The sequence below is a fragment of the Poecilia reticulata genome, linkage group LG6 (genome assembly GCF_000633615.1).
Source record: "Poecilia reticulata strain Guanapo linkage group LG6, Guppy_female_1.0+MT, whole genome shotgun sequence".
Lineage (NCBI taxonomy): Eukaryota > Metazoa > Chordata > Actinopteri > Cyprinodontiformes > Poeciliidae > Poecilia > Poecilia reticulata.
The window spans coordinates 26,162,429-26,178,041 of NC_024336.1; the positions used below are offsets into that span (position 1 = coordinate 26,162,429).

The 15,613-nt window shown below is 40.4% G+C and overlaps 1 protein-coding gene across 3 annotated transcripts in view; it reads right to left on the minus strand.

Moving 5' to 3' along the window:
- syt7a (synaptotagmin VIIa) overlaps nucleotides 1–13,696 on the minus strand; it is a 102,807-nt gene extending 89,111 nt beyond the window's left edge. For 2 of the 3 annotated variants that reach the window (XM_008412119.2, XM_017305209.1), the window contains exon 1: nucleotides 13,402–13,696. In XM_008412119.2, the coding sequence (XP_008410341.2) occupies nucleotides 13,402–13,435 (34 nt within the window). In that variant the 5' untranslated portion in view covers nucleotides 13,436–13,696. The remainder of the gene's footprint in view (nucleotides 1–13,401) is intronic. The other variant, XM_017305210.1, reaches the window with a different exon arrangement.
- Nucleotides 13,697–15,613: the final 1,917 nt, after the last annotated feature.

Consider the following 15,613-nt stretch of genomic DNA (forward strand, 5'->3'; position numbering starts at 1 on the left):
TAAATGTGAGGTAGAAAATTTTTTTTAAAGTACACATATGTATTTAGCCTCCTCTAATTAGTTTAATTAGTAATTAGAGACTAAGTTTAATTTAATCTCAGTCTAATGACATAATGTTAGAGATCATTAGTGAATCAACAAGATTTTAAGACCAAGGAACACAGCAGACGGGTCAGGGATGAAGCCGTGGAGACGTTTAAAGCAGGGTAAGTGGATAAAACAATATCCACAGCAAGGCCTGTCACCATAGCACATTTTTCAAAAGTCATTGTGATAAACAATAACAATACAAGCTCTAAAAGGCCAATAAACTTCAAATTCCAACAAGCATTTAACGCTGGAGACATCTTAGATAGCCAAAATAGATAAACAAAACAATCGAAACAATAAATACAATGAATACTGAAGTCTTTGTAAACAAAATTGCACTTCAAAAAAGGGGCTAGTTGCCTTTTGTCATCCAATCTTTGGTAGAAAGAAGGAGAGACACGAGAAACACAAACAATCATGCAAGTGGAACTGATCAAACTCTTTTTCAATTTATCACGCAATTAATAATTTTATTATTTATCGCAGCAGTCTGATCTGCAGCTTTAAACATAACAGGAAGCTCTGTTTAATCCATCCGCTGCTAATAGAGAGTTTATGGGAGCCCGGTAAACCTATCAAGACATGGCCGTCTGCCTAAACCTACAGGTCCGCTAAGGAGAAGCAGCCAGGAGGCCAGCAGTAACTCTGGAGGAACTGCATCAATCCGCAGATCTGGTGGGAAAATCTCTTCATGCCTCACCTTGTTTCTGCTATGAAAAAGCAGAAACTAAATACAGTTTAACGCTGGAAGAAATGATGTTAGAGGCTGCAATACACTTCAGACTGACTCACCGTCCAGTGGGACAGTGTCCCATAAACATTCAATAAGAGCCAACGTGGACGATTTAGAAAAAAGATTCAGTTAAGAAACTGACCTAACACTTAAAGGTTTTTCACAGATGCTCTAAATTCAATCTGATTATATGGCATAAAAAATGGACAACATGTTAATATTTAGAAGGCTCTAAAAGCAACTTTAAAAAGGAAAGGAATATTTAAAGAATGACTGAGTCTTTTAAAGAGTTGTTTGGCTTGCCAGTATGTGTGAGAGAAAAAAAAACTACTATATCTTGTGGATTTATATTCCTGCTGACTAAATTTTCTAAAAATAAATTATTTTTTTAAGTAAGTTTGGGTATGGCATTAAGTTTCTTCAGCTTTTTATCCCTCATCCTCCCCATCCTAAACTAAACCAGTTGGCTGTCACCAGCCCGTCACTAATTCCTGTACCGGCCGTCCATCTCTGCACTTTTGCATTTCCACACACTCTGACACACACACGCACACACACGGCCTCCTATCCTTTGTGTGACCTTGACTTGCTAGCACTCTGGGGCTTGTTCTTTGCTTATCCTGTCCTCCCGTCTCACTTGTTCTTTCCATCTTTTTTTTCCCCCCCAGTTCACCCCCACTCTATTGTACACTTTTCCTGTCTATCACTCCTCCTGTGGCTAGCTAATGTTAACCGCCGCGATCCTTTTTCTCCTTCTCCCTGAGACTCACAGGAGAAAGGGAATGGAAGATGGCAGAGAAAGGAGAAGTGAAGGACCTCCCCCCTTCCCCTTGAGTCAGCTGAGCGAGAAAACTATAAAAATAACTCCAGTACTAAGACACTGTATCAACAAGTCTGCTATTAGGATGGAGGCTACTTTCTACTAGTTCACTTTTTGATAAGTTACAACAGCAAGTCACTTTTTTGTTTAGTTTTTATTGGAGGAAGGTTATGGGCTAGTCCATCGTAATGTAGTGCGTCATTCTGAAGTGAAAGGAAAAGGAAACATTTTCAAACTTTTTTAGATGACAATTATGACTTGGATGTGTATTTAGCCTCCCCTGGTCAATGCTTGAAATAAGCTCGTTTTTCTGCATCTCCAGCTGCAATATTAATGGGGAATCTCTCTGTTCTCAGCTTTACATAGACAATAAGGGTTTTGCAATTTTTTTCTATGTAGAGGATTTCCAAACAAGATTTCAAGTCTCTAGTTCTAGTTGTGCAAGTTTGGTTTCAGGGTCAATGACCTCCTGGCAGGTCAGCCAAGTCCTTGCAGTCTCTTTAAAAGCATTGCTCTGGTCAGAACTGAGCAATGCTTGTAACACAGTGATGGTGCCCTCTCTATTCACTGCAGCGGTATTTCGTGGATGATGTGTAGCATTAGTTATCCGCCAAACATTGTGTTTTGCATGCAGATCAGGACGTTTAATTCTGGCCTCATCTGCCCAGAGCATCTTGTGCCAAACTGCAAGCAGGACTTATTATGGCTTTCTTTCACTGATTGCTTTATTCTTGCCTACCATTTTCCTCGACTGGCTATTACGGTTTAGGTATCGTGGTGGATTTGCAGTTGTCCCATAACCTTACCGTTTCTACATGATGCACAGAAAAGATGGATTTCTGCTGTGATTGAATTACACTCATGTGGACTACTTGCTAATCAGGTGACCTCTGCAATGGATTATAATGTTGGCGTAGGTCACACATGCTTTTAATAGGAAGAAATATAAAAAAATAAATCCTACATTGTGTTCGTTACAGAAAATATTAATTTCACACAACTCAGTGCTGGTCTATGACAGAAAATCTAAATTAAATCCATTGAGATTTGTGTTTTCACATAATGGAATGTGAAAATGTAGTGAAAGGCACTGTATTACATGAATAGGGAAGAAGACGTTTAGCTTCTATTTCTTTACCTAATGACTGATTCCAGCATGCAGCAGTGTAAAAAGCTTCCACTTCTTCCATAGCAACTAGTGGAACTTGGTACAAATGCAATTCAGTTTTCTTGTGCGGTGCTTTTTACTCGATTCAAACTTTGATTAGACTTTGCTCTAATCAGGTGACTGGCTTCCTGTTTCCACCGGGGCGGGGGGGGGGGTCGACAAACACAGCAGGTTCAAACCCACGTTTCATTGCAGGTGTTCCTACAAAAGCATCTAATTGCACTCTTTTGCAGCCTGTTCCTCTGACTCTTGCGATCCTTGAGATTTTCCCTGTGGTTTCAGCTCACAGCGCACATCTGCAGCCTTAACTGGAGCCATTAGCTATTCAATCAAGGTGAATAAACGTAAAACCAAATGACGGTGTCCACTGAATGCCACAATGTTTTGTTTTCTGTGCCAGTTTATGTTCTTTTTATACCCAAGGGTCTCTGTTGTGATTGTGTTCCCCTTTTTAATGCGCACAGGGGTGAATGTGTTGTGTTTAATCCAGGCTTTGCATCTGATATCAATGCAGCAAGCTGACAGGACAACAGGGTGGCTCACGGCTGCTTTGTGCCGTTAAGAATTTAATTCAGGGAGTCATGAATTAAGATCTCAGCTAATCCTCCTTTAAAGTTTTGATCAAAGAAAATGAGACTTGTTGAAGCCAGCTGCCAAGCCAAGTACCTTTTTCTCTTGCCATCCAGCTCTGTTTCAATTCATCTTGCCCTAAGAGGCGTGGACATTACAACACTGCTGGAGCAATTGCCCCCAAATAATTTCCTATCACACATTAGTAAAACAGCCATGAAGTAGAGGGACATCATCAATTTCTACAGGGCAATAATAACAAAGAGGTTAGGAGCTCACAGTCTTCTGCTGACACTTATACTTCATACCACGTTAAAGACGCCCCAGAAATCCACTCAGTTTTCTATTTCATTTCCTCTACAGTAAAAATCCTTTGATGCTCACCGCCAATTTACAGGAACCAGAAAGAAAATGGTGTAAAATCCCGGGGCGCATTGAAGACCTTCTAATTAAGACTCAAGTTCCTGCCGTATCCACAGGTTTGACTGTCTAAACATACTGCATGTTCAACTGGATTCATTAAAGCCAATTAGAGACTAATGTTGCCACATGAACCTTTTATTTTACTTTAGTACATTTTAATTATGTAGCACCAATTCGAAACAAATGTTACCTGAAGGTATTTTTGAAAGACAAACCGATCCAACTCATATCCAGCTATAATCCAGGTCAGTTTAAAATTATGTTAGTGACTTTATCATGGATAGAAAGACATTTAAACATGGCTAAAGACGGAAGCACGACTACTACTCCATTAGCCAGGAGTACTTTCTTTGTAACAGAGTACACAGTGTTAATATAAGACACATTTCCATCGATGATTCACAGCTGGAGAGGCACAACTAAACAACCACACTGAGCCAGGAGTACTTTTAAATCTCAATAACTAAGTTCTTCCATGAAAAAAACATGGTTAAAGATAGAAGCAATCAGCCAGAAATACTTTCTGTGGGAAGGGACAATAAATAGAGCAAAAAGTAAGTTGATGGAAGGAGCAGCTCTTTCAATGATGAGTAATTTCTATGTGACACAAAACAAGGAGTTAATGGCAGCCATAGCTGCATAAAGTAGTTGTGCAGGAAAGAAACACAGTTAAAGAAATAATCACTGAGCTAGTAGTACTTTCCACAGGAAGGAAAAATAATGAGAGTATACAAATATAATGGTAGCAATTGCTCAGTCAATGACTTTCTAGAGGACAGAAATAGAGCTAAACACAGAAACAGTGGAACCCCGGGTCTCTTCTAAAGAAAAAGAAAAAACAGACAGCTCACATCAAGTATTCCTTATAGCATCTATCTGCTGCATAATATTTTCCTAGCTGCACATAAGTCAGAAATGCCAAAATAAACAAACAGCTTCCACCTCTTGCTCTCTCCAGCACAGCTCATGCATGCCAAACATAAGTCATTTAGACTCCTGGCCTTGACCAGAAGTTTGGACTCGAGCCCAAAACCAAATAAAGTATCAACCTAAATCAATAGCGAAACTGTTGGTGTTACAACATATCATATTCAAGCCGTATATGCTGCCAGATTCAATGCAAGACCACACAGCAAATAAAGCTAAGGCAAATTTACCCCCATGCACAAATTCTTGTTCTAATGAACAAGATAAAAAAGACAAAAAAAATGAAGCTCTGCATTGAGTTGCTGCTCTCAGATAGAAACAGTATTGAGCTTTGTCTCCGCTAAGCTGCACTCTATTTTGGAGTAAAACTAAAGTAACCAGAAAAAAAAAAACGCAGCCACCATATCTTGTGATTTTCTCCAAAACCCAGACTTGTTCCATCTGTGGTTAAACGCATTAAAGGCTAAAGTTGCTTACCTACGAACCACAGTTCATTAAAACCCATCAACAAACGAAGTCCGATATTTCTAACCTTGTGGCATTTTGGCAAGTAAATACCACTGGCGTTTATGTGGAAATTAGCCCTCCGCTGCCAGAATCCTTCCTGTGATGGCAGCATTGCAGTCATTTCACAAGCAGGCAGGCAGAGTTCTGGTTATGTATGGGGCGGTGACGCTTCCTGCACTCACTTTCACGCACGCAGGGGGTTTTTAAAATGGAAAAACACAGGCTATCATGGAGAGCGACAAAGAAAGCCAGCGCACAGCTGACCTGTGCTGTTGAATTCCAGTAAATATTGATTTGATCAAATAAAATCTTGGCCAGTTAGGTCCATCCATTCTTTAATTTTCCATACCCACTTAATCCTGCAGGGTCACTTGGGGACTGGTGAGAGCCTTCTGTGGTCAGTGGGTGAAAGTAAGGGTAGAAAGAAGAAGGTGGGCCCTGAATAGTTTTCCAACCAGGACATTTTAAAATAACATTTTTAAAACATAATCCTCATCATAGTTGTTGAATGTTTTCTCAAGAGTATAAATGATAACCCATTTCACAATCAGACTGAGTAAACAATAGGACGCTACAATATCCTGTTCATTCCCATCATTCCACGAACTGTAATTTACCGTTTTTGCTAAGAACAGCGTTGGACAGGGAGCACATCATGTCAGACTTTTAAGCTTACATATGACCAACCTGTTTGGCCAGACTCCCCTCTAATCCTCTGTCATCGATGTGTCAGTGGTAGACCTTTCTCCCTCTCCCTTCAATCCACCTTGAAACACAGCGTGAATTCAAAGAACACAGCAGCACAGCGAGGGAAATACCTACCGATGTGAACCAAGTAAAAGCATCAGCGAAACCCTGAGTTCTCCTCATAGTCCACAAAAGAGCAGCCTGTTTTAGCACATAATGAGTAACCATCAGGGCCAACAATTTGTAAAAGGCAAATTTGAAAAATGCTTCATCCTTCAATTGATCCATTCGCGTAAACCAAGTTTTTGTCCGATTTTAAAGAGAAAATCACTTTGCAAGGCCAAAAACACAACAGTTACTGCCAAAAACTGTTGCAGTACAAATTGTGGGTAAATTGGTACACTTGCAAAGCAGAGACGAGTATGTACACATGAAGGATTTGATGCAAAGAGCTGGTATGCCTAGTACCAGCACCAAAAAATACTGGGATCGGGCAGCTGCAGAAGTGTCTAACAGTAAGTCTTAATAGGGAATAGGTCAACAGACAGAGGATGTTTCAGGCAGCCAAGAGGACAGCATGCAGCAAGATGTGACACAGGACCTCACAACTTTAAAATGCTAGGATGTTTCTTGTCAAAGCAAAGTTTGTGTTGCAAAGTGCAATCAAGTTGCTTTCCATATTTGACCTAGCCCCGTAAAGAACTATTAGGGTGAGTTCTTTAAACTTCACAACTTGTATCCATGTCTGAGACTCTTATTTTGTAGAGAGGAAGTAGTTCTTGAATTGTCTTGGTGTTTTGACAGTGTTGTTTAATAAAGATTTTCCATCAGGGTGGTTGACAACACAGAAAGCATCAATGAGGCCCCCACTATTTTTAAATCGTTTGTGCAATACCACTTGGCAAGAAAGGAAAACATTGACAAACATTGACAAAAAAGGACCATTTATAAGCCACTGTATGCCAACTAACCGAAAGTTAGAATCTGCTTCAGGGCTTCCTGCCTCTGCTGGATTAAAGAGCCATTTCACAGTTTTTAGATATGATTGAGGCTGCGTTTATCGACAGCATTTCTTGAGCTTTATGGGGTCGTATTGTAGGTTTGAATGAGGTCTTGTGGTTGCATCGTGCAATTGGCAGGCATATGGGCTGCATGTATGACACAGTTTAAGAGGAAAGTCATGTGGGTGCCCTTTAAATGCACAACAATGGGCCATAATATGTGCTCAGCTCCTTGACCATAACACCTCCAAATCACACTATTCCTTCACTTACTGTGTATTTTTAGTGGCCGAGATGCTGAATCTCACAGTGTTGGGATCATTGGGATGAAGAAAAAGAAAAGCAGAGTGGGCTAATCATAATCAATATCTTCATCATAGTATCCCAATCACATGTTTCCCTGATATTGTGCCATTCTAGTTCAATGCAGCTTTAACTTAAGTCAATAGTTTTTGTCTTGTCAGAAGGAAAACATAAACAGCACAAGTTGTCATGATGTGGGTTTTGACGGTGGACCCAAATGCAGAAAGGCAAAGGTATCAAGTAAATGAAGAATGCCTCATGAGAAAAATGATGGACAAACTTACAAAAATCACAGGGAACAAGACCAAAACAAGAGTGAGAGGAATAGAAGTGTTTAAGTACTGGGAAAGTACTTAAACTGCTGATTGGCTAACTGATTACAGGTGTGGTGCTGATTGTAGCACAGTGTTTTGCCATCTTTTTCGGGCCAGCGCCCCCCTAGCCTTTATCCAGGTCCCTCACCGCCCCCCACTTTTGTTTTTCAGTGGAAAAACAAAAGTTCCAGGTCCTTTTAATGCCATACAAATATGAGACAGAAACATGGATTATATCTTTACATAGATCTTTACATAGATTAATAGTTTTACTGGACATAAATTACAAAGAACAAATCTGGTTCTTAATCAAATCCTAATGAGTCAAATTGAAAGTGTCATGGAGTCATCAGCCTCCTGACATTAACACTGACATGAAAAATAATATTGAAGAAATAAATGTATMAAATCTAATTAAAAACATAAATAAGTGATCAGTTCTTTACTGTTATGGTCTGTAAGATATATTTATTCTCAGTATTAGATATGGTCTCAATAAACAAATGGAACTTCAACAATATTATTTTACCTTTTATCTGGAAATAGTGTCTGTTTATTCTTGCCATACAGTCCTCTGTATTAAGTATTGCTCAAAAGGTCTTGCCATACCAGTTTATTCCTCTGTATTTACTTTAGTTTCTTAGTTTATTCTTGCATTTTGTTCTTCATTCATTTCTATTTAGTTTCTTTTTTATTAGTATTATCCTTTCTTGGTTTATTGCTTTGTCCACTTTAGTTTCTTTCCTGTTGCTAGATTTATTTTATCGTTTATTGACGCTCACCATCAGTAATCTTCACTCATCACCTGCTGCGCAGCCTAATTGTCATGTGTTTCACATCATATGTTGATTTTTTTACTGTTCAGCGTCGGATTCTCTGTTTTTATGCCATAATTCACATCTAGTTTTTCGCTCCGTTTTATGTCCCGCTTCTCTTGTTCAGAGTTTTGCGCGATATGCGTCTCGTTTTATTTTATTTTATTTTTTCTTTTTTAACCCCATATGGTGCAGGGCGGTCGGGAAGAGTATCAATGGGGAAAAGGCAGACTGACATAAACCTTTTAAAACAACGGAAACAATTTCGGTATTCTGATTATTGAAATTTAAAAGTGCTGTGGTACCGTTGTTCTATCACACCCATTTCATACCGGACCACTTACAGCACCGGTGTTAACGCTATAAAATGAACGCTCTCTATCGAGGTATCACCCATGGAGGGATTTCTTTATTTAAATGGGTTCATTTTTCAGAGGGATACACAGTGAGGGTATCGTGATTTTAGTAATTATATGTTTATAAGAGCGATTTTCTGTTCTCCTTCTATGGAAGCGGGTTGCCTTCAAATGGAAATAAAACACTTTTTAATATAAGTTGCTGCTAAACATGATCACAGAACTGCCAAAACATATGTACATAAATACTAGACAAAGTGAATCACAGCAACGTCAGCAGCCGGTGTAACGCTGAACTGATGCGGTGAAGCTACCAGTAGCAGGAGAACGGAGCTGCGCCAAGAAGCTAACAGAAGCTAACAAACACTGAATAGAAGAAGAGCTGCCATCAATACAGTTGCAGCCAAGCATGATTTAATGTTACACAATACAGTTTTACCAAGTTGCTCAAAGTCTAAACTGGTATTGTTGTGCATTTAAGGTGTAAAGTTTACCTTCGACCAAACGCCCCCCAAAGGCATCCCAGCGCCCCCCTTTTGTAAAACTTTCCGCCAGCGCCCCCTACCGTCCTCTGAACGCCCCCTGGGGGGCGGTACCGCCCACGTTAAGAACCGCTTTTGTAGCAGAAGGCAGGGTGAGGAGAGAGAGAGAGAGAGAGAGAGAGAGAGAGAGAGAGAGAGAGAGAGAGAGAGAGAGAGAGAGAGAAAATATACAGGGACTTGGAAATAGATCTTTAGATTCTAAAGAATGACAAAACCTTAGAAACACTTAAATAGAGTAACAAGGAACAACAAAAGACAGTAAATAAACTAGAATCACTAAGAAGGACTTAACTAAAAGAAAAGAAACAAAAAAGAGACTAAGATTAATAGAAAACCTCAAAACAACTCAACTCAACTTTACTCTAAATGAGATTATTGTTCAAAAAAGGGAAATGATCAACTTGAAAACATCTACTGAGCTCAGAAATGAATAGAGAGTTGCAACTATTTTCTCACAAAGTGTTTTTGGAAAGCAGGAAACCAGAAACAAGCTTGGCCATTTTTCAAGTCTAAATGCCAGGAAAGACTCTAGGGGTGCATTGGTGCAATGACTTTTTTTTTCAGCTAAAGTTTTTAATAATCCCAATTTAACAATGTCAGCAAACTTTGTTGTTTGCTCCTAAGAACTAAATAACAAAACAGATACAAAACAGAGAGAGAGTCAACTTATTAAAGAGAAAATTAAGGTAATGTACTTACTAAAAATGACAAAACTGCAACATAGACATTTATAGAAACAAAAAACGCTGCCTCCAGCTTTAGCTGCAAATCCACCAGCAGATGTCAATAAAGATTGTTTGATGAGGTGAAAAAAACTCCACTTCTAAAAGACTGTGTGTAAAAGATACATCCATTGTAATGTAACCCACTCAGCTATGGAATACGCTGTGAATGTGTCAGTCAAAGAGAAGCTATTGTCTCCAGCTTCATTGAGTGGCTCTCTCTGAATGAAACAAGGAGAAATAAATCTCGCTCGGTTCTGAAGAAAATTTTACCATTAGAATCAAGTGCTCAAACTCATGAAATAACTCTGGATGTATTTATCTTCGGACAAGCAACTATACTGACCTTGACCAGAGAGTTTAAGGTGTCAACTTATAGTCTTCTGAATAAACACAGATGTAAAAAAAAAATAAAAATCATCGTAGCAGCATCAAGATTTTGTTAATTTAAGCCAAAAATGTAATGCAGAATTAATTTATCAACAGCCTTTGCGGTGTTTTGACTCATGCTGATGAGGATAACATAAAGTCTCACCCGAATGATACTTTAGGACTTGTGTGGATATCAGAGTTGTGCCACATGGCTGGTCTGAACAAAACTTCATGTAACTTTACTTTAGGTCACTCCAGTATTGACTTTTGTAATCAGACCAGCTTAGAGAGATTGCATAGAGTAAGCAGATTAAGTAATAATGGTTAGCGGGTTTTTCAGCTAGAGAGCCTTTGCAGAAACAACAACCTGGTGCTCAACATGAACAAAAAAAGGAGCTCATTATCGACTTCCGGAGGTTACAGCCTGAACTCACAACCTGCAGCCTCAGCAACCGTGAATTGGAAAGAGTTGATAACGCCGAGTTCCAAAAAACCTGCAGATCTCTGATGACCCCCACCTGGTTGAAGCACTCAGCAGAGACTGCGCTTTTAAAGAAAACTGAAATAAACATCACTCCCTGACAGCATCATGATAACCTTCTGCAGAGCTATGATTGGTTGTTGTGATGTACTGCATTTCAGTGTTATCCTCCAGCTGCAATACGGTGGACCCAACAGACGATAGTGAGGGGAGCTGAATATCTGTAGATTTCGTCCAGGATGAACTAAGGCCTCTGCTCACTATCAGACAAAGGATATTGCAACACCAAACGCAAAACCAGACTGCTTCATATTTTTTTTAAATCATGAATTGTTGTTATTGTGTATTCAATTATGAAAGCATTTCATATGTATAGAATTATCATCCATCCAGGTATGTTCAGTGCCCACTTGTGGGGGAACTGGTGCCCATCTCTGGCTGGTCAAGTCAGAAGTCCATCACAGAAACACAGAGGACACAATTCAGCATATTGAATTGATCTAACTGTCATGTTTTTGGACAGTGGGAGGAAGTGAGAGTACCCAGAGAGAAACCACGCATGCACAGGGAGAACACGCAAACTCTATACCGAAAGACCCCAGGCCGGGATTCAAATCTGGGACTGTCTTGTTCCAAGGACACAGTGCTACCATCTGCTCCACTGTGCAGCACTGCATCGGATAAATGATTTTTAAATATTTCTTTCTCACCCGAGTTTTACAACTGCTCAATCAGACTGAAATTAAAAGGTTTAGATATCTAATATGAGCCCTATTCTGGGCCACCTGGCCACTTCCCTTCACCAGGTCAGTTACTTACAGGTTTTTAAAGCAAACCGTACTGGCTCGATTGAAGAAAAGTGGAAACTTAAACTTGAGAGAGGCGATAAAAAGCAAAAACTGTGTTCGCAATTTAAAAGTTGTGTTTTTAAATTAGGCTTATCCCCCAGAGGAGCACATCTGGAGTCACTGCAGTCTGTTAAGTACAAGAACATGAGGCTCATCGCAAATGGGCAATAATGGGTTACAAAAACACAGCCTGGTCCAATAAGTCGTGATTTCAACTGCAACATTCATATACCACAGTAAGAATTAGGTACAAACAACATAAAAGCACAGCTCTATCTGGTGTTGGAGGGGGTATACTGGGGACAATGAGTGTTTGATCACTGTTTAATCGCCACAGGCTACCCGAGTATCAATGTGGACCAAATCCATCCCTTTATGAACACAGTGTGCTGATGGCTGCCTGCATCAGGAAGACGCACAGAGTCGCAAGGCTCAAATCCTCTCAAACTGACACCTCGAATGTGACGATGAGTTCACTGTACTCCAGCAGCCTCCAGAGTCACCAGGTCCCACTGGGATAACCACTGGGATGTGACGGAACGGGACGCACAGCCAGCAAATCCGCACGTGTGTGATGGTGTCAGTAAGGACAGCAATTATTCTGACAGCTTGTTGAATTTATGCTGCGAAGGATTATAGCACGTCTCAACAGGAAACGTCAAAGAGTGTCTGGCTTGTTTGGGGCTGTAATCTTGGTTCTGTGAGCTGCCACCACCATCACCATCTCATGGATCTGCTGCTGCTGCTTCCCTCTCTCACACTTCCCCGTACGGTACCCGCGGTGTTGTGGTCCGTGTGAGATCACGTCTCACACCACACAGGGGGGGGGGGGGGAACTGAACAAAAACGGCTCCTCCCACTCCACCTTTTGCGCCCTCTTTCACCACCTTCACCTCCTCGACTGGTCCCCCAGTAGCAGCAGGTGTTATTCCCGTACAACCTGAAGATTTGGGTGGTAATTAGCGTCACCTCTCAGCCCGGGGGAGTTATTTATGCTTCGTGGGGAGCAGGCAGGGGACGAGAGTCGAGTGCCTTTCTGAGCAGCCGTGGAGAGAGAGGGGAATCACGCCTCAAAAACACGTGGGAGAGATTACTCAAATATTCCTCCTTTGTACCCTTCTTTACCCCTCTCGCTGCGGCACGGTTATCTCTCCTTACAAGCATTAAGCTGCAGCCGACTCCGTTTGTATCTTTTTTTTTTCTTTTCTTTTTTTTTTTTGCAGGATGCTGCAGAGAGCGGAAGATAATAACCTATTTAGACCGGGGTTTTTCTTCCCAGCTCAAGGCTTTGACCTTGTGCTACGTTACCCTTAATGTCCACAACATTAAATAAGCGCACAAATCCAGCCGGTGCACACTTGCAAAATTCGTGCACGACTAAAGTGGATGTGCCCACAACAGGTTCACAATTGATCGGTTTAGCAAAGAAGCAGAAAACGGGATCGGGCGTACAGATATGCATCCTCCTATAGGAGGCAATTAACTGCACCGATATTACATAATGACAGCCCACACTTTTCAGCAACATCCCCTGTCCGCGCAGAAAGGACGAGGCTTCCCAGTACGAGCCACATTAAAGGGGAGGATGTGTGACAGAACATTCCCACCTTTTTTTTTTGGTGTCACCTCCAGCAGAGGAGGCGCGTTAAGCAATGAAACACCTTGAAAGTGTCAGGACGCTCTCCCAGCACAGAGTGGCAGTTCTTGACAGGATCTCCTTACCTTTGCTGTTGTCCTCTTCCCTGTTCAGATACATGGCTGTGTGACTTCACTCCCGGCCGAACACAATGGCGTTTTGTCTCAGTTGTCTGTTAGTATTACTCCTGTTTCCTTTCTTTCTTTCTTTCTTTCTTTCTTTCTTTCTTTTTCTGATTGCGTGTGCCGTGAACTCCGCCGATGTGATTTGTAGTAGTAGGTGTTTATTGTTTTGCTGCTGCTCGGCTGCCTCTCCTCTCCTCCTAGTGGATAGGTAGGCTAACCAGTCCGAGACTCTCACTATACTCCCTCCCCTCCCTCTCTCCTCTCCTCTCCTCTCTCGCTGCCTCCTTCTCTCTCCGTACTGTGACTTAGAGGACAAAATGGGGAGAGTGACTTTTGCAGCTGCGTAAAGTCTCCAGTGCTTCCTTTCTCTGCTGCTGCTGCTGAATATTATTGTTGTTGTTTTGTTTTTTTTGTTTTGTTTTGTGCGTCATGTTAAATACAACCTGGAGTCGCAGCTTGTTTGAAATATCTTCACTTGTGTTAGAAAGCAACCTTTGAAGGAGTAAAATTATAAAAACCGGTGGCGTTTCTTTGACATTGACGATATGGACGACCACCCAGGTTCAGCATAGACCCGGGGGGCGGCAGGAGTGGTTAAAGAAAGCTATGTCCAATTGCACCTGTATAAGTTGGTCATTGGTCATTTGGAAGTCTGGTCTCATGACCTGTTCAGTTTCAGGTATATGTGTTTCACCAGTTTTGCCCTCCTGTCATTCCACGAACCTGCTGCTGGAATAACAAGCAGTGGAAAATGTCTAGTGAACTTTTGAGAACTTTCCAGAGACTTTACATAAATGTATTAGCTTTCCAGGAGTTGGGGGGGGTTGAGAAATATTCCAAAGTGGAAAGTCTTAATGACTTTCGGAGGAAATTACTGGAGTTAATTGAAAATTAAAGGGGTTGCATCATATTTAACTTAACATTTATAACTTAATTTTTTTTCATTAATTCTAATACATTTTTGTTAAATAAAATGGTGAATATTGAAACATGCTGCAATAGCATAGTTTCAGTAATAACAGAAATTAGCTTTATTAGCTATTCACTCATGTCTATGTTGGTTTTCTGATGAAATTTAGATTTTAATATTTTACAAGTGTATTAAACAAATGACAAGTAATGAACTGACTAAGGTTTTGTTTTGATTTGGTCCTTAAATAAAACTATAATGTACTCCTAAAAGTGTTGTAGAACGACAAATGTAGGGACATCTGATAACAAAAATTTGATAGGTCAACTTGGCCTTTCAGCACCATGGACAGCAGCACCTCAGAGTTCAGATTAAAGTGGATGTCTTCTGATGAAAATGTGTGTGTGTGTGTGTGTGTGTGTGTGTGTGTGTGTGTGTGTGTGTGTGTGTGTGTGTGTGTGTGTGTGTGTGTTTGTGTGTGTGTGTGTGTTCTGTGTCCTATTTACCTTTCTGACGACCGTTTTTCTGTTTTCCTACACCTAGGATACTTTTGCAATGTGTGTTTATTTGTTTTCTGCTCTTTACCCATAACTCTCTGCAGGGGCTCAAACTCCAAATAATAATCTTGCATTTTCAACGTAAATCAAAAGGGAAATAACAACTGGAAGATGATATAACTAAAGACACTGGTGACTACGAGGTAGAACAGTTATGTTGCCACACAGCAAGAAGATCCAGGATTTTTATTACACCACATGTGTGTTTTTTTCCCTGTCTAATGTACAATAAAATCCTGTATATCAGGTGCTCTGAGTTTGAGCATGCACTGTTATTGTGTGTCTCTGTGTTATAGACTGGTGACCTCTCCTCCACTGACCGCATGAGGAAGACGACAGCCCCCCCTGTGACTCTGCAAGATTCAAGTGGGTAACAAAAGAGGATGGATATAGAAACTGGTAGGTGGAGGCATGTAATGTAAATATTACATGTTTGAACAATAATGTGTTTGTAAAAATCTTAATGTTTCAACATGTTTCTAAACAAAAACTGCAGACCAAATACAAATTTTAAAACTAATAAATAACTAATAAATAAATATACTGCAACACTGATCGTCAGGTCAATCAGTGTTGCTTCCTAAGTGGACAGTTTGATTTCACAGAAGTTTGATTTACTTGGAGTTATATTGTGTTGTTTAAGTGTTCCCTTTATTTTTTTGAGCAGTGTACATTACATTAGTGGTTCAGTAAAAATGTAAGTAGT